A 22,083-nucleotide genomic window follows, 5' to 3' on the forward strand; every position below is an offset into this window, starting at 1 on the left:
CTTGCTGCTCAAGGCACCAGGGGATGTCGCTCTGCTGCCTTCATCTCTGATGGCCCCAAATGACAGCTTTTAATCCAGCTCTCTCGTTGTGGAAAGTAGTGAAGGCTCTGCATGTTTCCTGTCGTACATTGAAGTGCCAGCTCATCTCGACTCTAAATAACAGCAGTGTGTTTGAACGGTACCAGACGATGCTTCTTTATATTTCCGACTGCTCTATCTGACACAGTCGGTCACAATGCAAGAGGACTTCAGCGAGCTGGAAAACACTCTCTTAGCACATAGAAAAACATAGGAGAAAATGTACCAACATGAATTCTAGAAATATTTTGAGCGAAAACTGACGTCAGGTGCAAGGACTCTATAATTACTGTCCACCGTGTTTGCTTGACTAGGCAGCTTCCTAGTGACCATTCAAGCAGATAGAGTTGGACATGCCTTGTCAGGAGTTTGCGGTCGTAATATGCTTGAGCCAACTGCTTTGTAAGAAGTTGCAGCTGTGCATATCGTTCGTGTCACAAATGGAAACACATATGAATGCGGAAATATAATTATGTTTAATAAAGGGCCCTTTAGGCAAGTATGGACAGCCTAAGATGGCACCGAATATAGTCGATTTCACAGTAACATGGCAGGTGGCAGACTCTATAACCCCTGTGAACTGATTGAAGTGTTGAAGTCAAATGTATGTGACAGCTCTTTACTAGAGAAGTGTACTCTGATTGGCTCGCTTGGGACAAACCTTTTGTTGTGTGCCAAACTATGTTGAATAAGGATATAAACTTTGTTCCCTTCTTTTATACGCCGGTGGCTGTTGAATGCACTTCGTCTCAGAAAGAACTGCAACAATCGCTATTTGGCTACAACATTCCAGACCAGCTACCAAAGGGTAGAAACAGTGACCGCTATTGATTCAGCTGAGCTCTTGGTTGTTTGACATGTTATGTGCTCCGTACAGTGTAAGCTGTGCCCTGTGCTAGACAGAATTCCAGCCGGTATGTAATGCTTATAAAATAATTGCGTGAACAATTGCCTTATCCTTGCCTGCAGATGTTGCGGCCTGCCCAAAGGTCCCAAACATGATCTGCGCAAGGAAGCGCCATGCGCTGCAGCCGCTGCCGGCCTACTTTCTGTCGGACCTTGACCTGGCACAGACCGTGACCCTGCCTGCTAGCCAGGAGCCAGCACAACCCGGCAGCCCCTTGGCCTCCGCTGGTGCCCCTGACACTGATGATGTAATAGCTAGCGGTAAGCTCCTAACATTGAGCATCAGTGTTGCTCGTCTGTTTATTTGGCATCCCTGTCAACTGTGCAGCAGTCCCGATAGGTGCATGGAACACTTACATGCAGTACGTCGAACTTTACAAACTGTACTAACTCAGTCACCGCTGGCTATAGCACGCAAGTTGTGGCCGTTCCATACTCGCAGCACCATATGGCACGGTGCACTCTAAGATACCGCACATGCAAGGTACCCGCGGAGTTGTTCTTTCAGATTGCGGTCACACCCTCACTTCATTGTCTGCCAGGTACAAAGGAGATGCTGCCACAGCCCTGCTTGCATGTTATTTGCCTCAAGATCCAGATTGAAAAGTGGGGACACATGCTTTTGTTTATCCATTGTTTCCTACAAGACAAGCGGCGATTCTCTGGCGTCCACAAAAAAAACCATCCCCACTTTTGTTATGGAGCACGGGCAAGGCTATGCATGCTCTTAGAATTCGCAGTTGACTCCAATGCATGCGCACGAACGCTGCACCGGAGCCTCTCAGGGCTTCGAGTTAGCGTCCGCAGCATTCTCCGTGCTCCAAGTAAGTGTAGAACAAAGCTTAGTTCCGCATTTCCCCGCAGCACCCCTGACGATCGGATCTCAAGGCGAATAGCCAGCATTCCCATTATAGCTCCTTCGTGTGGAACAGAGCAGCATTAAAGAGGTCATAAACCGACTCAGTTACTTCTGCTAAATGCTGCTGTCGCACAATAAAGCTTGAGAACAAGCAATATTCTGCTCTTCCTCACAGCCAGGTAAAATAATCACATGATTACTGTTAGGGGTTAGCTGCTACTGTTGGCGCAGTGATTAGACACAAGCCCAAGCCCCAATAGTTACCATGGCATTGATTGTAACCAAATAGTCAGGTGCTCACTCAGTGCTTGGGTCCAGTTCATAAGCCGTCTGTATTCAAGTGTCGTCACCCTGGTGTGAACCCTAGGCTTTCTCAACATTGTGATTTCTGACTGTAAATTAGCCTTCTATTCCTCAGAATATAACCTTGGCAGGGGAGCCTCTGGTTTGTGGTATATAGATTATTATATAGATTATATTTGTGCTACAGACGTCAGTATGCTTGTATGAGGTGCAGAACATCCAAATGCATATCGTTTCTTGGCCCCTTTAACATGTGATGCTTTTTTTGTATGGCACATGATATGCTATTTGGCAGAGCCAAGGCAATTACAAGGAGAAAGCCTAGTTTTTTGTTTTGATATTTGACTGCAAAAATGATGTGATATTTATTTTGCTATCTCCCCATCTGGCAGACCACCAGTACAGCATCACAGGATGTATCGATCAAGCCCTGCGTGATCGCATCAGGCAGCTAGAGGAGCTCGCTTCTGCAAACGAGAAACTGCGCAAGGACAACGACCGTCTACAGAAAGAAAATGAAGCTCTGCGGAAGAAAGTAGCCCATCTTGAGGAGATGTATGACAAAGCAGAGGAGGTCATCGATGCTACAATCCCCTTTCAGAACTTCACGCTCACAGCCGTGCAACAGGACCCAAAGAAACTGGCCTTCTACACGGGATTCGACTCCCTGGAGAGATTTCTCGCCTTTTACAAGTTTGTTCAGGCAGGTTATGAAGCTCACAAGGAAAGTCAAGGTCCGCAGAGAAGGTCACCTTATCTATCCATGGATGATCAGCTGCTGCTCGTGTTGTCCCGCCTGAGGGTGGGACTTTTGGAGCAGGACCTTGCATACCGGTTTCGTATCCACATCAGCACAGTCAGCCGGGTGTGGACATTCTGGATTGGTTACCTAGCGGACTACCTTGCTCAACTCAACTACTGGCCGTCGCGACAGGTTGTGAACAAGCACATGCCGGAGTGCTTCATCGAGGCGTATCCATCGACGAGAGTCATTCTGGATTGCACGGAAATCTTCATCGAGACACCTAGCGACTTCAGGGTGCAGAGTGATACCTACTCAAGCTACAAGTGCCACAACACTGCCAAGGGACTGCTGGGCATCACCCCCAATGGGTTCGTGTCGTTCGTGAGCGACCTTGCCCCTGGCCGCGTCTCTGACAAAGCCCTGACCGCATGTTCCGGGCTATGCAACCTTCTTGAGCCCGGAGACTCTGTCATGGCGGACAGAGGCTTTTTGATCACTGAAGAGGTCGAAGCTGCAGGGGCTAACCTGAACATTCCACCTTTCCTTGGGGGAAGGCTACAGCTCTCCCTGGAGGACGAAGCGAAAACTAGGGCGATTGCGAAGGTCCGGATCCACGTGGAACGAGTGATTGGACAAATGAAGTGTTTTCGAATCTTGAGGGGTACTTTCCCAAACAGTATGAGCAAGAGCCTGGACTCTATCTGGAAGGTCTGTGCTTTGCTGTGCAATTTCACGAGAGAGCCACTGCTCAGTCGAAGCTAGAGCTGCAGTCTTGTGGCTTCGTAGATGGTCGTGGAGAAAAAAGAGGCCATATCTCTCTATCTAGCTCACTTCAGCTCCGGCAACTTTTTGTGCCCACACGCCCTCATGACCCATGACGACCATTAGCACCGACTACGGCCCTCGGGACTTTCCTCTACCCAACGAAATGGACTCACAACCCACCGAGGCCACGCTGGCTTCTCCCGCTGTCTGAAGCTTACCGCTCAATGCACCACCCACAGCCGGTGCAACCACTCCTGCCGTCACGTCGCTTCTTGATGCACCACTTGTTGCCGCGTGAATTCAACCTGCGGTCTTTACTCAGAATCCATTCTCCATCCTCGGCGACGATGATCCCGAAAGCAAGTTGTCGCCCCTCAACAACAGTTGCCACATCCGCACTGCCGCCAATGAAACGAAGCGTGCTCGTGGCATTTTTTTCTTCGGCGCCGCTGCGACTAAGCTTACCACCTCACCCCGGTGCATCCAACGTGACTCGAACCCTGACTCGTTCCCCCTGGAGGACGGATGGCATCCTGTCTCTCGCCGACGTAAGGCGGCCCCGCCCGCGGCGCCTCCAGCAGCATCGTTCTGCAGTGAGTTCTCCCACACTGTCATTCTACGGCCGGCCAAACCATGCCGCATCATGGACGGGGTCTTTCTTGCCATTGACTCTGCAGTTGCTGCACAGATAGACCTCAGGTCTCCTACACCATTGCAGCCCCCTACCAAGTGAGGTACCTCGACTGCAGTAATCAACTTGCAGTTGATGCTGCTTTGTCTCAAGTGTGCGATGCATTCCTCAATGTAACATACATCCCGATCGGCACTCTGCAGGTCTCCGTGCAAGGCTACGAGGCCATTCGCCGTGGCCAGGTTCGCGGATTCATAAAAAAAGTCTGGCGACCTGGATTCTGCGTCCTAAAAAACCTTCATTGCCGGAAATCTGCTATCCTCCAGGCCGGTCCTCTCACAAACTCTGGGTCGGCACTCATTACATTCGACGGCACCAGCCTCGCGTTGCCCAGTGCCCCAACAGCACCCAAGCCAACGGCACAACACAGCGTCGTCAGTTGCCTTCATCAACATCCAAAGAGAAGCCGGCGTCACCACCAGTGACGCCTGAAACTAGCTCCTGCTCAGCAAGCTGTGCTGTTATCTGCGCCCAAAGCCCTCATCGCAGCACCGAGGTCTGCGAAGCAGAAGACTGACTCCCGCCCGGTGCTCGCCACAAAACTCCTAACGCCGGCACACAACATCACCGCCGACCTCACACAAGTCCCAACATCAGAACCGCCTCGGACCACCTTCGCAGAATCAGCGAGAGCTGTCAACAGCACTAGTGAGACGCCTGCCCTACTTCCGTCAGGGTCAGACTTTACTGGCTTGCAACAACAAATCACCCTTTTCACAAAACAAATGCTGGCAGCCACGCAGCGAATTCCGACGATGCAAAACTCGCTGTTTACTCTCGTGGATACCTGCACCCGTGCAGTAATCGGGCGCCTCGCGATGCAGGGCATCATTCCGTTCGGCGGCCCCCCACTATCACCACGCAAACATGGTTAGCGCCCCCAGGATTGTTCAGTGGAACTGTTGCTCGCTTAAACAGAAGAAGGCAGACTTCATCGAAAAATTTTATCTTCACTCGTCATCCGACATGGCCGCTGCGTTTGCTCTACAAGAAATCAACGGCCCCCTCCCTTCTTTGCCACAGTACGATGGACTTGCTCCGAACATTGAGACTAGTGCCCCCTTGCCTTGGATTCGTTCCGCCCTGTACGTTCATCGATCAGTGTGCTTCACTCTTCTCGACACCTCACAGAGGTGCTCTGCAATGACCAGCGTTACGGGTTGCCGCCAATTCCTCAACGGCCCGTTTTTCTCTTCTCTGTCTATGTGGCTCCAGACACATCGCTAAACCGCTGGACAAGGCAGCCGCTAAACATCCCTTTTTTTAAGCACTTCGCCCGTCTTTATCCAAAAGACGACGTTCCCGTTTGCGGTGATCTTAATGCCAAACACACGCATGGGGCTACGACATTGACCTTCCCCACGGCACGCGGCTTCTTGCAGACCTCACAGGGCTGAAACTTTCGTTCCTCAACATCCCAGACACCCCCACACGTATCAAACAATCCTCCCAACAGCAGGACACCTGCCCCGACTTTACCTGTGCTCGTTACCCTCGACGCTGGAGATGGCATGTCGCCGGCGACCGCCTCGGCGGTGATCACCTCCCCATTATTTTACGCTACGACTTCCTATCCGCAACCCTATCTCACTGTCGCGCCTGCTGCGACACATTCTTCACTAAGTGGGACAACTTCCGAGCAGCTCTTTCTTCTGTCATGGAACTTGCTGGCTTTTCCGACATTATACAAGCTATCCAGTCCGCCCACAAGTCTGCCACAAAGCGGCTAACCGTACCGGACGATGCCGCTTTGACGAGCATTTACTTACTGGACCGCCGCATTCACCTGTTGGCCTGTTACCGCCGTTCTCGCAGACCACGACGACTCCTCAAACCTTCACATAAACTCCAAAAGACTATCTCGTGCTACACTTCGGAACTCGCTTCCAACTGCTGGACTTCCCTGTGCAGATCCATCTCCGGCAATAGCCATCTTTCGAAAGTTTGAAGGCTCCTCCGTTCTCTCCTCGGGGACCACAAACCTAGGCAATTTGCTGCCACTGTTGCCCTTCGCAAAGGTGTCTCTCCCGAGGAGCTAGCTGAACGGGCCTCGGACGTCTTTTTTCCGCAACCAGCGCAACATGACTCTGGATGCTACACTTGTGTTCACCCTGTCACCAAGCTCTTGGGATGGATTGCCCGTTCACCCTCCACTCGCAGTGCACCTGGCCCCCAACAACGTCACAGTCGGGCAACTTCAGAACCTCCCTACGGCACTCAAGGAAACCATACTCGCCGAGATCAACCAGGTGACTCCAGACTACTGAAGCCCCAGGAGTCCCTGATCGCTGCCACTTGTCTCATTCGCCCTGGAAGCTCCCGAGAAGATTAAAAGCTTTTCCTCTTTTTATGCCCAAACAGCAGGGCAGATATGGTGGCCACTTCTTTGGTCGTTAAATAAATGTTTCAAAGCAAAGGTAGATGGTCATGATGAAAGAAATCAAGGACGTTAGGATTCCTGTCAGAAGTACTCAACGCAATAAAATGTTGTCCAAACTTGCCAGGTTTTAATTTTAGATTGGTTGCACACTACACGACAGAGTAGCGAGCATTTGATTATTCTTAATTTTTAACTAGGACTGATTAAATTAATTTCAATACTTTTGGATGTTTTATTTTAATACACACATATCCTCTAAAAAGGGCGGAAATGTAGTGGTTAATAAAGAAAAATAGACGTAATGGTGGGGCCACAGTCGACTCCTAGCAGAACTGTTTGGTGGGGCAACAGGCAGACTGAGATTAAAGCCCCTCTATCCTGGGAAAAGTGGCGCCATTCATTGTTGTGGAAATTCTCGAGACACGTACCGTGTGCCACTTCTGGGAAGGACATGGCGTCTGAAATCTAGCTCAGTGCTGCGCTGTGTCGCCATGATCTTCCCAAGGGCTGCATGTTGCACGTGCCTCGTGCATCGACGCACTTTGCGCTACTTTTAAAACATGAAGGGGCTTTAACTGAGATGCCATTGCGTGTGCCACAGGCAAAAATTCAAGATGTTGAAAACAAGCTGTTGCATTGTAAATTGTGCGAATTACTAAAATTCTCCGTCAATATGCCCCAGCAAATGAAGATTAGAGGGTTTACAGATTAAACCAAAGGAAGATGTCTGTCACCCCAGAGGAAGAACATGTGGGGACCTTGACGTGCAACCAAAATTTCACCATCAATAGCGCTGAAATCAGTAACGACACTACCGTAAACCAATTTTGCTCCCAGGTGGGCCGCCGGAAGCGGCGTTGGTAGCCACAGCACATGGTCGTTGTTGGAACTTTCGCGCATAATGCAGAAGAGGATCATGCCCTCTTTAGGTGTCACACGCTCCCATACCATCTTTAGTGTTTGTGTGTATGGCGCGTGCTTTGGACGGTTTCACAACTGACGACCACGCGCATGCTAGGCTGTGAAGATTACACGCTGGGGCGTGGGTTTGTAAACAATGGAAAAGTGTATGAAATTTAGCATGCACAGTGCACAAACTCTATTTTCAGTACACAAATATTGCGACTACTATATCGGACAGAGGTACGCGCTACAGTTTGCAACAAATTCTTGTGCCGACATGAGCAGTCTGAGGCATTCCAACTACTTGTCATGACAGCCACTTTCAGTTCACAAAAGTTGGTTTATTATATGTTCTCCAAGTCTTTGGCATTAAAAATGAGGTTGATTCCTTTGTGACACTGCCGTGCCGGGCTGTGGCCGGCGGTGAAACTGCACAGCCCACCAGCGACGGCAAGCAACCAACTGAGCGTCCAGAGCTAGGAACCAAAAGGCACCTTTATCACACGAGGCAATGGCTTTTTACACAAGACGTGGGCACAGTGTTTGCAACCCGATTACCGAAAGTGTCCAAACTTGGCACTAGCACCGCCCGCAAAATCCCCCCTTTAGAATGTTCAAGGAGAGTATCGGACACCTTGGCTGTGAAAAAAAACAAAGTTTTACAGATTGAGTCTCTTGGGAGCGACCACTTGTCTTCCAGAATGGGTTGAGTAGTGTCGGCCCGTACCATCACCACGAACACGTGGTGGTGATGCTGGACGAGGCACATCACGATGACGCGAGTAGACAGGTCCACCTGAGGCCGAACCGTCGACGGAAGCTAGGGGTGACGCCGGCCTCGGAGAGACACAACAGCACCTGCCGCAGGCGTTGGTCATGTTCCTTTTTCGTTCTGCCGAAGACTAGGATGTCGTCGACCATGTTGACCAATCCGTCTAGGACTTCCAAGATCCACGCCACCTGTCGCTGGAAAAACTCAGGGGCCGACGTGATGCCAAATGGGAGTCGGCAAAAGCAATAACGCCCATACGGCGTAATGAACATCGTAAGCTCTTGAGAGTCCTTGGAAAGCTTGACCTGATGGAAGCTTGAGGTAACTTTGAGCTTCGAGAAGACTGCCGCATCGCCCAGAAGTCCCAGGACTTGATCGACGGTGGGGAGCACATGACGTTCTCTCGGGACAACTTGATTTAATTTTGTAAAGTCGATACAGACACGGTAACCTCCCGACGACTTTGGAACCATGAACAGTCCAGCGTCCCGAGGTGTGGGGTTGGTGACACGCCGAATGGCTCCGTCTTGCTCCAGTTTGGCCAGTTCTGTTTGCACCACCTCGCGCAGGGGTATCGGTATGCGGCATGGAACACTAAGTGAAAACGGAACCGCATCCGGGCGTAGCCGAATCTTGTACTCCTCCTTGAGCGTGCCGAGACCTCTGAAAAGTCCCTGCGGTGCCGGCACTTTCATGTCGTCCAAGAACTCTACCACACCCAGAGCCTGGATGGCTGGGAACCCGAGCAGGGGCATAGAGAGGGACTTGATCACGTACAGACGCTGATGACCGGTCTTGCCTCGCCACAGGAGGGTAGCCATGAAGTACCCAATGACTTTTAGCGACTGGTCTCCTGGTGCTGTCAGCAGGTCGTCGACCTTGTCCAGATGATGAGGTAAGTTCGGGAAGGCTTCCGAAACAGCAGACGCCTCCGCGCCGGAATCTACCTTGAATATCGCCGTGTAGTTGTCGACATTGACCTCAACGTACTTGGCCTTGGCCTTCTCAGTCTCGAGGATTGCGTGGAGCGGTAAGGAACGCCACCTTGCTCTGCTTTCGTTTCCGAGCGCAACAGACGTCCGCGAAGTGGCCCTTCTTCTTGCAATAATTGCACAGAGACTGCCGAGCAGGACAGTCTGAGCGTGTGTGGGGGGCCCGACTGCAGTAGCTGCAGGAACCTGGGTCGTTATCGCCAAGTGAAGACACTGCTGATGCGTCGTCTGACCGTTTTGTTGTCTTGCGTTGGTGCGTCGGACCATGACAAGACTTGGTGGCGTCAACGTTGACGGTGACCTGGACACTCTCGACTCCCGCGAGCAGTTTTTTTCTTTTTCGGCGTCTTCGATCTGCCTCACCTGCGTCCACGCGTCCTTGAGGCTGAGCTTGGCTTTCCAGCAGAGCTGGCCGGACAGGCGTTCGTCGCAAAGACCAACAACGAACCGGTCGCGAACCAGGCGTTCTTCGACTTTGGGGGACGGGTAGTTGCACCACTTGACAAGCTTGCAGAGCTCGGCGTAGTAACTGTCGACGCTCTCTCCCGGCTGCTGAACCCGCTCGTGGAACCTCGAGGACTCTTACACCTCGTTGACGGGGTACAGGAAGTGTTCCGAGAAGCGCTTGACCACCGTGTTGTAGTTGTTCAGGGAGGCGGCGTTCAAGCCGAACATGTCGAGAAGGACCCGAGCCTCGGGGCCCATGCAGTAGAGAAGTGTCCGCACCTGAATGTCCGGTGGTGCTTGGCGAAGTACGGAGGCATAAGCGTACTCCTCGAGTTGCGTAAACCGGGTAGGCCAAGAACCGGTGTTGTCGAAGTCGAAACCAGCAGGCTGACGTACGGAGCCGCCCACCCACGCGGGCAGTGTTTGCAACCCGATTACCAAAAGTGTCCAAACTTGGCACTAGAACCGCCCACAACAGACACTACAATTTTATGATCAACACTCAGTCTTTCCGATATTTAAAAAAAAAGTCTGTCAGGCGTGGCACCATAACGTTCACCCAGAGTGCCTCATCAAAGGGCACCCGTGTGACCCAGCAGTCTTTCGCCCAGTCAACAACAAGGTCACACCACTCCAGTCCTGTGAGCGCAAGTTGTCCTGTCACCTGGTAGTAGTGCTTGTGCTTTTTGTCGACACTCTTGTCCGCATGGATAAACTCCACAAACCCTCTGCTCATCACCTCCTCGAAGGTCGTCAGGTTCGCATCTATCGCCCGTGACACGGTCTTCACTTCGACTAGTCCGTACTCCTGTATATCTTCGTCCCAGACCAGCCCGTCTGGTGATGCCCCCAGCATGGGAAGGCCAGGGTTGATGCAAAGGCCAACACTGAAGACTTGGACCTTTTGCTTGGCCTTGTAGCGCTTCAGAGCAGCCGCCTCATTCTGAAGTCCCGCCCTCATGTGACGTGTCGTGCCATGTCCGCCCGAGAAAATCGTCCTGAGAAACTTTTCGTTCACGGGTGCTTGTCGTTTGACGATGTCTCCGAACTGTGATGCCGTGATCCTTTTCTCACGTTCCGTGTGCCACAGCATACTTCTGCTTTGGCCACGTGTCTGTTCCTCCAGGTGCTGAGCTTGTGTAAGAGTCAGGGTGCATGGATCGCTTGGTGGCATCTGGTGATTCCAGCACTCTTTTATGGGCAAGCTGATCCGTGCTGCAGAGGCCCCATCATCCGTGTTCGAGTGCTCCTGAACCTTCCTTGGCAAGGGTGTGAAGGCAGCTTCTTCCATCACGTCCGCAAACATTGGGAATATTCCCTTCTCAATGAAATCTGTATGCAGCCTCTTGACGGTTGCCTGCGCCACGTCCACATGCACTTCCGTGGTTTTTCTCGCACTCTTCGCCTTGTTGCTAGAGTCGTGCTTGACGAATTCTAGTTCGTTGAACGACACCGTACTTGCACCTCTCTTTGAAGATGGGCCCCACTGCCTTGCTCCCTCAGTGCAGGCCAGAGCATCCGGGATGTAGGACCTTCCCTCCCTTATCAGGTCTAGCATGTGCCAAAGCAGTGCTGCCACATGCTTGCACACACCGCCTTGTCCAGCCTTGCAGGAACAGGAAGCCTTGCTGACCTGCCCATCTTGGCAGAGCACAGCATGCACTGCGTATCGCTTCGTAAGGGTCATGGAAGCCTCCACGTTAGCCTTGACAATTGTCTCTGATGCACTTGTGGTGTGGAGGAAGATGTTCTGCACTTTGTGGGCCTTGAACATTTTGTAGCCAGAACTTGTGTGCTTCTGTGCTCCAGCTGCTTGGCCATGCCCTTGGATGTGGCTTTCCGAGAATGCGGAAGGAAAGTCCTTCAGCTGCTTGGTCCAAGGTCCTGCTGGAAGTGGTAGCTCTTGCGGCTCTGGTACATCCCGTGTCGCCATAGCCTTCCCTGAAAAAAAGGCAGCTCAGTCAGCGTTTTAAAAGGAGGACGGAAATTTGACCAACACAGTTTTTTAATGGGTTTGGTGTTGTTTTGACAGAATTAACCTAAACTTGCGAAGTAAGAGTTCATCTAGGGTAACAACCCCTCAAAAAAAGCCTGCTGTAAACTTTGTGCTAAAAAAAGAGCGTTTGCTATTAGGCAAACATGCCAGCTTTTGTAATCTACAACTTCTTGTGCACTTTCGAACATTACACAGTCGAAGGAGCATTCTGAAAGCAAGCCACGCACTGGCATTGGGGACAAGCATCTCCAGTGTCACTGAGCTGCTTGTTGCTGCTGCCCTGTCAGTGTCCATGATATAGTGCAGCTCTGAATACGAAGAACGCGTTTTGACCATAATCCGTTTCGTGCCAGCAGCATAAAGCTGCTGGCACGACCGTGAAGTGTTGTACAGGAGTGGCAAAGACACTCCAGCTTTCAATGCGTCAGTGTTCGTCCAAAAGAAGCAGTTCGCAGAGCCACTAAAAAGTGTCTAGCATTTCATATGCACGCGCTTGCGTGAAAACGGGATGATCAATAAAGATATGCACTCGCGGGACGCTGTGTTAGCGCGGTTCGCAGGGGCAATCTTGCCTCACCACAGTGAGCGCGCTAGCTGAACTGTAATTTCGATAAACAATGGAATCTCCCCCATACTATGCATAAAACGCAGTCAGAACCCCTTCTCCCGCCGCGACGAAGAACCGAACGCGAAGGATGTGATGCTGCGCGGACGGTTGTTGACGAGCGCTGCCGAGGCACGCCGACCGCTGGTACAGCTTCGCAAGCGTCCGAAGGGCAAAAAGATCGCAACGACAAAGCACCGTCCCGAATGTTGAGCACGCAAGCAGTACTCGATATCCCACGCTCACATTTCACAGGGCGAGCGCATCACGAAGCGAAGGCATGTCGGCCTTCGCTTCGTGATGACTACTTTATTTCTCTGCTTACAGCGGTGACATTTGTAGTGATGTTCGAAACTGCTCTCTCGCGACCGCACACGAGTTAAATGAACGGCCTAGGAGCGGGATAGAGCGTAACGGCAACAGTCAGTACTCACCCCGGGAGCGGCGAACGAAGCGGCGTGGTGTCCGTCGACGGCCGCGTCGAAAACGATGGAATATGCACAAAAACACGTAATATACAGAAGAAATACAAAGCGCTGAACGAAATAGATACACTTATGAACAAGAAAAATACACTGGAGTAGATAAAAAAGAGGATTATTAAGTATAAACAACGAAGATGAAAAGTATGTCTAGGGCGAGGTGATGCGATTCCAACGGAGAGCAGCCAGACGACGGGGGCCGACAGAACACCGATCCCAAGATTCCTCGCGCGCGCGCCGGGGCGCTTGGGAGAGACTGCAAATGGTCTATTTAAACCATTCCTATAATGGGATTCGGACTTCCGGTTAGGCAAAGCATGAGGCAGGAACCACGCCACCTTTTTCCTTCATTCTTGACAGTTCCGGTTTGACATCCGACTATCTTTGTCGGATTTGAGCGGGGCCTTAGTATCTTAAAAAGTTTCCCTCTCCGTGAATTAAAGATTGAAGCCTGTGCGGCAGACTTCCGTAGTGGTGGAGCACCAGGTCGTCGTTGTTGCGCAGGTCGTTCCACTCTCGTTGGACGGCTTCCCAGAGTTCGTTTGGAGATGGTCTGTGAAGCTCTTGAGTGGCCAGTTTCAACTTTATGATGCCCCAGACGTTTTCGACGATATTGACGCCAGCGCCTTTGGGAGACCATGGCAGCTCCCGTATGCCCCGTTCAGCAAGAAGCGTCTTGGTGGAACGGGAGGTGTGGATGGCACTCAGGTCGTGTTAAAACCAAAAGTCCCCATCTGGAAAGGGCCCATCTAAGACGTAGGGGATCAAGACGGGGTCAATTAAGTCCGAGTAAACTTCCGACGTCGGGCGCCCTTCGATCCTGAAGGTGGGGCAAAGTCCTTGGCGGGATATGGCACCCCAGACATTCACGGACCTACGACCACTGGCGGTCACTTCCTGCATAAAGTGCTGGTCGTATCTGCAAGGCGATGGAAGCGTTGTTCTCTCTTTTAGTCACCGCTGAACTTGGCTATCATTACTTCAGGTAAGGCTAATATTTGTAGTTTTCGGGCTTTAGCGGCGGACGGGAAGCTCATAGGTGACCACTGATGATTCCGCATAAAGTCTTGGTCACTAATGGCCTTGTACGTTGCAGGGCCGGGGAAAGATAAATCTATACAGTCTATTAACTTAAAGGTCTGGTAAAGCTTACCGGAAGTTGTCAGGCCTCCAAACTCGCCTCTGTTGGTCTTACTGGGTGCAGAAGGTAGACTCCTCGCTGAAGATGACGTGGGTCCAGTCCTCCACAGTCCGATTCTGAAGAGAATGAGCGAAGTCAAGCCGCAGCTGCTTGTGCCTTTCCGTCAGTAGCGGCGACTGACAAGCTACCAGAGTAGGCCAGCATCGTAGAGGCGTCTCCGAGCAGTAGTGTCGCTGATCTCGAGTTCCAGTGAGTCTCGGATATTCCTGGCAGCGCGGAAGGGGTCGCCCAAGGCCGCCTCGAGGATGTGACGGTCCTCTGTTGCTGTAGTTGCGCGGGGACGGCAACGGTTGGGGGCATCATCCAAGCGTCCATCGTCATCCCGAAATGCTGCAATAATCCTTTGGGCGGTTTTGACGGGCCTTCCAACTGTGAGCGATATTTCGCGCCGTGAAAGTCCATCCTGAGCAAGGACAACGATCAGGACGCGCTCGTCCCTTGAAACTTAAGGCGGCGATTCTGCTGAAGCGCCGAAAGACAAACAGTGAACTGAAAAATAAAGGTTTAATAGGCGAACTTCTGCCAAGCAAAAAAAGTAAAGAAAAAGCGTCGAGGCAGCAGAAAACCAGGCGACGATTCGGCGGCGTAACAGAGAGCGAGAGCGAGACTGACTCGATAAGGTCGCAGGCAGCTGCTTATCTACAGTGCGTCACTATCTCGAAAGTTCGGCAAAGAAAGTTCGAGCGTCGCGCGCTTGGGCCGAGGATGACCTGGGTACTCGATAGATTGCGACAGTCTATCGAGTACAGCTCCGCTGGGCCCCGAAACTCGTCAAGCACAACTTTGTGCCCGAAGTTTGCGGAACGCGCTAATTGGACTCTCGCGATGCTGACGTCGCGCCGACCGAGGTGTCAATCATGCGAACGCTCATTTCTTTGAGAGAGGCTGAATGTACCAAAGTTCATCGAGGCGCGCGTGCAGCGCGTGAGCGGCGCCAGGAGCCCGCTGATTGAACGGCTTCGCCGATGACGTCGCGCCCGTTTGTCCCTACGTCCCTACGCCAAGCTAAAACTAATGCTTTGCAGATTGTCCCTTGGCGACCTGCTGACGCTCAAAATCCCTCCGAAGTTTGTGTAAAAAAGAAACCTCCTTTGTCGAAGTTGTCGCTGACGTCAAAGTGACGTTTCCGAACTTTGCTAGAGCCGTGGTTTGAGCTCGAGATCTTCGCTTCGGATCGAGGCGAAGTTAAACCTTGTCAACATGGCGGTGCCGTACGCTGCGGCCTAGCTTTTCTTCCGCCACCGTCGGCGTCGCTACTGAGACCACCGGGGCAGAGCCGTGCACCGGAAACGCCTTTCAACTCTCCGACGACGACTTTCGGTGACAGTGCCGGCTATCGAAAGCCGTTGTGCGTTGACTCTGCGACGAGCTTCGTTCGGCGCCCGGCCTTCGAGGCGGCGGACAATCGCGTCTACCATGACCGTGGAACAACAAGTTTTCTGCGCGCTCCGGTTCTTCGGAGCCGGTAGCTTTCAAGGCATGGTGGCGACTGACGAGCACCTGTTAGTCTCCTACATGACTGTTAGCCGGGCTGTCAGAGTTTTTGCGGCTGCCATCGTTTTTTTTTTGTTTTTTTTTGGTAATATCCAAAGAGGTACTAATAAGCTGGTATACAATTCAGAATGTTGGGAAACAAACAAGAACCGGGGTAATTCATGGGTAGTGTCGAGTCTCCCGGCAGCCGGCAGAATTATTTCTCCAAAATTCTACTGGCAGTCGTCACTCATTGCCGGTCAAATCAGTTCATCGAACGACGTGTCAGCGACAGATCGTTTCATCGGCACGCGATGTAATCACATGAGAGAGATTTTCTTCCGTTAGATGTATATACATATTAAACATGTTCACACCTCTATACATGTAAGGGGGGTGTCCCTTAACTAACACCCTAATAAGTGTAGCGATGAACCCTATTAAAGAAATGCAAACCTCACACCTTTAAAAATGTGATTTTTTTAAACACGTTTCTTAAAACGTCTGACGATGCACTACATCTTTTTATAAAGATGTATAAGTTATTTAATATATACACAATAAGAAGGAGCCAGCCACCACAGACCGTTGCCGCCGACCCGATTAGCATCGAATACCTCGTGCTTTCGCGCTCGCGCTTATTGACCGCTGGACTTCTTTATCGTCTTTGCTGGTCGCTATAGACCTTTCCAATGTTTACAAATCCACAGCTCAGCGTGCGATCTCCACAGCTCAGCACGCGCGTGTGCGTCGCTTCGGAAAGCGAGCAAATCACGCGCGATACGCACGAACACTGAAAATGAAACCGGCCAGCAGCCCTTTTCTGCAAAGGTCCATAAGTGCCCCCTCCTAGAGGAGTTGGCGGCAGAGAGGCGTAGCCGAGGTGACGCGCCGAGAGCCACGTGTGTTGATGGCAGCTGCCAAGTGCGCAGTTTTGAGTCGGTCAAAAGACACAGTGTCTGTTCGGCCTTCTATGTCCAGTACAAAATGTGTGTCCCTCCTTTCTACCACCCTAAAGGGTCCATCATATGGTTGTTGTAGCGGCTTTCGAACACCGTGTGGAGATCGTGTGGCACATAGATCAGTGTTCTTCGTTGTAGTCTTGGCTGCACTGGGCGTACTCTGCGCATGGCAGCTTTTAGTTCATTGGCGTAAGTTGCCGAGTCCGGTTCAGCTTGTCGATCACTTGGGGAGAAAAAATCACCTGGAAGACGCAAAGTGCTGCCATATACGAGCTCTGCGGGGCTGCAGTTGAGCTCTTCCCTGACCGCCGATCGGAGGCCAAGTAGGACGAGTGGTAGCTGTCTGCACCAGTGCGTAGGGTCTCCTTGTGCCTTGAGTGAGGACTTGAGTGAGCGATGGAATCTTTCCACCATACCATTGGCGATATGATGATACGAGATTGTGCGTATACGGTGTATACCAAAGATGCATAAGGGAACGAAATAAAGCTGACTCAAACTGCCGTCCGCGGTCTGTTGTTATGATGGATGGCACACAAAATCTTGCAACCCATCCGCTCACGAAAACCCGCGCGATGGTGGCGGCAGTGATGTCAGAAATCGGGTAGGCTTCTAGCCAGCGCGTGAATCTATCGATGCACGTAAGTATGTTTGTGTTCCCATCTGATGGGGGTAAGGGACCAACACTGTCAATATGGACGCTATCGAATCGTGGGGTGGCCAAGGGGAATTGTTGAAAGTCTGTGGAGGTGTGGCGATGAATTTTTGATTTTTTGGCAAGCAATAGACCATATGCAAAAAGAAGCGCAATCTAGCGTATTCATGATTAATTATCATATTTCCCCCATATTGGGGGGTTCCCTTACCGACGATTTCGCCCGTTTCACAATAGTCCCGGCAAAATGGAAGTCGTAGAACTAAGATACAATCACCTGATGCAAGTCCAGTACGAACCCTTCACAGACGTCTTCGAGAAATACCGTTCATTGACCTCAATGGCCCAGTTCACTGCTTGAGTGACGACTGTTGCGACCTCGTTGCTGATAATTCCTTTTCCAGAATTTTGCAGCTGTCTTTCTTTTCTTCTTTGAACCGAAACTAACCAGCGACCGGTTGAGTGTGCAAATAAACTGCCCTAATATTATGAAAACCGAGATTAATGTTGATGCGCCTCGTCCCCAACTGGAAGATGAGATAAACCCCCCATTATGGCGGCTCGTAATGGCATGATGATGATAGCTGGCAAGGATTTTGCATATCGCCTATACAAGAGCGTGCCCATTCTCTCACATCCTTATTTATGCTGTGCCAAATAAAACGCTGAGTTATCAAACGCTGCGTTGCGCGTATCCCAGGGTGTGAGAGACCATGGATCAAGTCAAAAACCTGGCGGCGAAACGGTAGGAGACAACAGGTCGCAGCACTCCAGTTGAAACATCGCAAAGGAGAGGGTGATGACTTTGCGGGATCGTAATCTTTAAGGCCACGGTCCCACTGAATGTGACAGTTTGGGTACTTTTTGGCAGGTCATCACTCATCTCCTTTTAAATACTGTTTTGTGGGATTGATGTCATTCGAAAGGCAATGCAATCCTCTTTCTTTTGATATTATGTATGTGTTGGTTTTTACTGTTCATGCGCATTTGTAGCGTTGCGAATATGATGTCGCGGACCCTCACTTGCTCCGCTAGTTCATGTTTTATGAACGATCTATTAAAGATAACACGGTTCCAATATAGCAGTTTTGTTAAGATGATGTCGAAGCAGAATGTAACGATACACTTTTTTGGTGTTGGCAATACTTTGTTTTTTTCATCCCTCCAAATATTGCCCTAAAATTGACATGTTTCAGCAAAAATATGTTTTTAATTAAAAACGCTAGGACAATGAAATTAGGTACAGATGTAGTGCTTATTATTGGTAATGTGCAGAAAAAAATTTAATGTTGTGTAAAAGTTTTTTGTTTAGATATTTTATATCAAACATAGCACTTTTTGGTGCTTCTAGTCATGGTACTTCAAATGCCTCTGAGGAAATAATTAAACTATGATCAAATCTTTTATAACATTTAGAGCTAAAATGGTTGCCCAAGAGGTGGACGATGACTTTTTTTCATTTTCAAAGTCATAACGCTCCAGGAGCCCTTCAAACTTACCTGTTTTTGACGCATATCTTTTTTGGACATCAAACAGATTTATTGGCATCTAATAACATTTATTGTTCGGAATCGATATACATTGCAATGTATTAAATTTTCACAATGATATTGCTTTGGTTTTTTAATAGGTGTAGAGCTTAGATAATTTTAAAAACAATTAAAAACTGTTTGGGTGTTTTGTTGCGCTACCTGGCGGATGGCAGACAAACTGCTGATTTCTAATGTTTAAAAAATTTCCGAGGGCGGCGTTGGCGTCTGCATCATCATCAATCTCGGTGTCTTTTTACCTTCACATTAAAAAAATATATTGGAAGATTTACTATCGATAAATAAATGGTTTAAGTACTGAGTCAGGTTAATAAATCTAAGACAAATATTTACACAAGCGTAGCGTGATATAATGTGTTTATTATTCGATATAATTGAAATCAATAAACAATAAAGACGAAGAGGAAAAGAATACACCCAAGTTCACTTCAGGCCTAGAATCACTAAATGAGCTTTAAAGCATCGGCACTGCGTTCCCCAAAACTGTTTTGGGCGCCGCCATTCTGGGTCTTGTTCAGTGCAAACGCAACGGCAGATCGTCATGATCCAAACGTACGACTTCTTCAGCATTAGATGCGGTGCTAGGAAGCTGATGCAATATTGTAATGCTCTGTCGCGGGTTGTTGAAACATTTGTGGGGGACGGAAAAGCGTTTCTTGTGATTTTAGATAAAGCTTCAGATAACTGGGAACCATGATTTTAAGCCGCAATATGGACAAGTGTCGTTACTCTGAACCGTAGCTTATTTACTGGCACAAGCGGGAACAATGAGGAAGAGGCAGGTGTCAAAAGGTAGTGGCTTGTGGAATCCACGGGGCTCACGTCATAGCCCCTCCAGGTATTACAAGCCTCTTGAACAAGGGCATGAATAATGTCATTAAATAAGCTACGCTTTAGTGTAGCGACACTTGGCCATATTGTGGTTTAAAATCATGGTTGCCAGTTATTTGAAGCTTTATCTGAAATCACAAGAAACGCTTTTCCGTCCTCCAATTTAAACAGTTTGCGACAAAGCAAAGCGACATTACATGAGCTTCCTAACACCGAATCTAATGTTGAGGATGTCGCACTTTTGAATCATGACGATCGGCAGTTGCGCCTGCTCTGCACAAGCAGCAAAATGGCGGCGTTCACAACACTGTCGGGGAAGAGAGTGCCGATACTCTAAGCGCCGCTCATTTATTGGCTCTATAGTTCCCGCGAAACTCCTTTTCCCTGATTGAAACTGAAACTAAATACGAATAATACACCATTATTATAGCTTATTTAGTTATAACCAACTACACATAATGAGAGAAGGAAGCGGCCGGGTAGGAAAAGGGCGAGTTTTATGTGCGACCGTTCTACCCGTCTCATAAGAGAGAACGCGCGAGCTTTCGCTGGTTTAAAAAACGCATCCAAAGAAAAGAGACGGCACGCTGTGTTCTTTGTTATTATGCGTCTAATTGCGAATTGTTGTGTGTATGTTATACAGCCGGAAGTTAGTCTGCCTTACTGGGCGTCTGGTGTCTCAGCTGTAGATGAACAATTTAGCCAGTGCGGTAAAACCGCAATACTGGGGTCTTTAACGTGAACCACGCAGTAGGGATACACGACCGCACGCCGGTACGATGGCCATCCAGATGGAAACGGGCAGGGGCGGGGTGGGTTCTGCTGCGCGAGCTTTCGCTCCAAGCGCTCCGAGCTGGTGTGCGCTGTGTGCGCTAGACCATGCACTCGGCCACTGACTGACTGCCCCCCCCCGCCCCCCCCCCCCCCCCTTTGTGCGTCTAATTTATATACAAGTATAAGTATTTGAAGATCGACAATGGACGTCGATCGTCTCGAGGTAATGTAACGTAATAACATTATATAAATAATAAATTTGTTGAAGGACTGAACGACTAACTTTTTCAATTCTTGGACTGTAATATGGCGGCAGCCTATTGTACTTACTGTTGATGAAGAGCAATATGAGGTGACGCGGTAATGATTAAATGACGAGGCTCTATAAGGACGACGATTTTAGTGGGTGTCGAACCACAACAAACAGTGCCAGACTTGTTTCAAGTATCGTGTACCCAAAGACTTCCTTCACCCGCAACAGGATATGGTAGAATCAATGAGGATGCTGCTTTACAACTGTACGTGGAACAGGAAAAGTGTACTGTGCAGGAGTGCGGTTTATTCGTTAATAGGAGGGACGGATTTCTAGCAGCGTTCCCTGATTGACTACTTGGAACAAATGGCCTCGTTCACGTAAAGTCTCCCCGTTCCAAAAGATTCTTGAAGCATACTTAAACCGCAAAGGAGTATGAGGCGAAAAATAAGAAATAGGAGCCTGGTGTGAAAGGTCCCGCCATAGCTTCTACTATCAAATACAAGGGCAGTTACACAATACACAAAGAGAGTTTTGTGATTTAGTTATATTTACACTCAAGGGCATTGATATTTAACGTATTCAGAGAAATGACACTTCCTGGTCAACCAACATAGAGCCTTTTCTACTCAAGTTTTACATGGAAGGCCCGAATTCCGCTGAAATTCCTCACTTAGACGAGTTGTACGACCGAATAAACTGCCATTACTCCCTCTGGGAATCTCTCGATCTTCGTTCGTAGGCCATAGTATCACGAGATCGAGGGGTGTGGCTCTTCGTCCGCCGAATATTGCTTCAGTGGGTGTTTTTACCGTGTAATTTGAGACCGTCGCGTGCTGCTGGAACAAGAACCTGGCGATTCTTCACTGAACTGTTTTCCGTAAGCTTCAAAAGGGCATTTTTCCGTTTCGCACACACCTGTTCTGCTTGCTCGTTAGTTGCAGGATGGTATGGTGCACTAATGTAATGCCTGATGCCGGTTTTTTTTTTTTTTTCTTCAACAAAACCTTGTTTATTTTATTTAAAGCAAGATTAAAGGTCGATGATATGCGCGACAGGACGTCCGCTGCTGGGTTGTGAGATCCCTTGACGTGTCGCATGTCTGTCGTGAATTCGGCGATGTAAGATAGGTGCCGTGTTTCTCGTGGAGAAAACTTATCGCTTGATGATTTTAAAGCATACGTGAGAAGTTTGTGGTCCGTGAGGATAAAGAACTGTCGACCCTCTAAAAAATGTTTGAAGTGCTTGATGGTTAGATATATTGCCAGAAGCTCACGGCCGAAGGTGCTGTAGCGGCATTCTGCAGGTTCCAATTTCTTTTAGAAGAATGCAATCGGGTGCCAGACTGCTCAGATGTATTGCTGCAGAATTGCCCCAACCGCGGTGTTGGAAGCGTCAACCATGACGTTCAAGGGAACATTTGGTTTGGGGTGGAATAGGAGTGTGGCGTCAGTTAGTGCT

The 22,083-nt window shown here is 49.7% G+C and overlaps 2 protein-coding genes across 2 annotated transcripts; one reads left to right on the plus strand and one right to left on the minus strand.

Annotated features, from left to right (window-relative positions):
• The first annotated feature begins 1,053 nt into the window (after positions 1-1,053).
• LOC121834726 lies at positions 1,054-6,842 on the plus strand. Its single transcript, XM_042288462.1, has 2 exons — positions 1,054-1,245; positions 2,539-6,842. Exons 1-2 carry the CDS (start codon positions 1,077-1,079, stop codon positions 3,651-3,653), a joined length of 1,284 nt encoding a protein of 427 aa, XP_042144396.1. The 5' UTR covers positions 1,054-1,076; the 3' UTR covers positions 3,654-6,842.
• Positions 6,843-9,722: 2,880 nt separating this feature from the next.
• On the minus strand, positions 9,723-13,127 carry LOC121046276. Its single transcript, XM_040500337.2, has 2 exons — positions 12,876-13,127; positions 9,723-11,782 (listed from the first exon to the last, which is right to left on the minus strand). Exon 2 carries the CDS (start codon positions 11,772-11,774, stop codon positions 10,344-10,346), a length of 1,431 nt encoding a protein of 476 aa, XP_040356271.1. The 5' UTR covers positions 11,775-11,782; positions 12,876-13,127; the 3' UTR covers positions 9,723-10,343.
• Positions 13,128-22,083: the final 8,956 nt, after the last annotated feature.

The sequence above is a fragment of the Ixodes scapularis genome, unplaced genomic scaffold (genome assembly GCF_016920785.2).
Source record: "Ixodes scapularis isolate PalLabHiFi unplaced genomic scaffold, ASM1692078v2 ptg005816l_1__unscaffolded, whole genome shotgun sequence".
NCBI lineage: Eukaryota > Metazoa > Arthropoda > Arachnida > Ixodida > Ixodidae > Ixodes > Ixodes scapularis.

What these genes read in the sequence shown, in the direction of transcription:
- LOC121046276 (XM_040500337.2), bottom strand. Translation starts at nt 11,774, where the DNA reads ATGGCGACACGGGATGTACCAGAGCCGCAAGAGCTACCACTTCCAGCA.
- LOC121834726 (XM_042288462.1), top strand. Translation starts at nt 1,077, where the DNA reads ATGATCTGCGCAAGGAAGCGCCATGCGCTGCAGCCGCTGCCGGCCTAC. An exon ending in TGATGATGTAATAGCTAGCG is followed by an intron (nt 1,246 to 2,538) that starts GTAAGCTCCTAA and finishes CCCATCTGGCAG; the next exon opens with ACCACCAGTACAGCATCACA.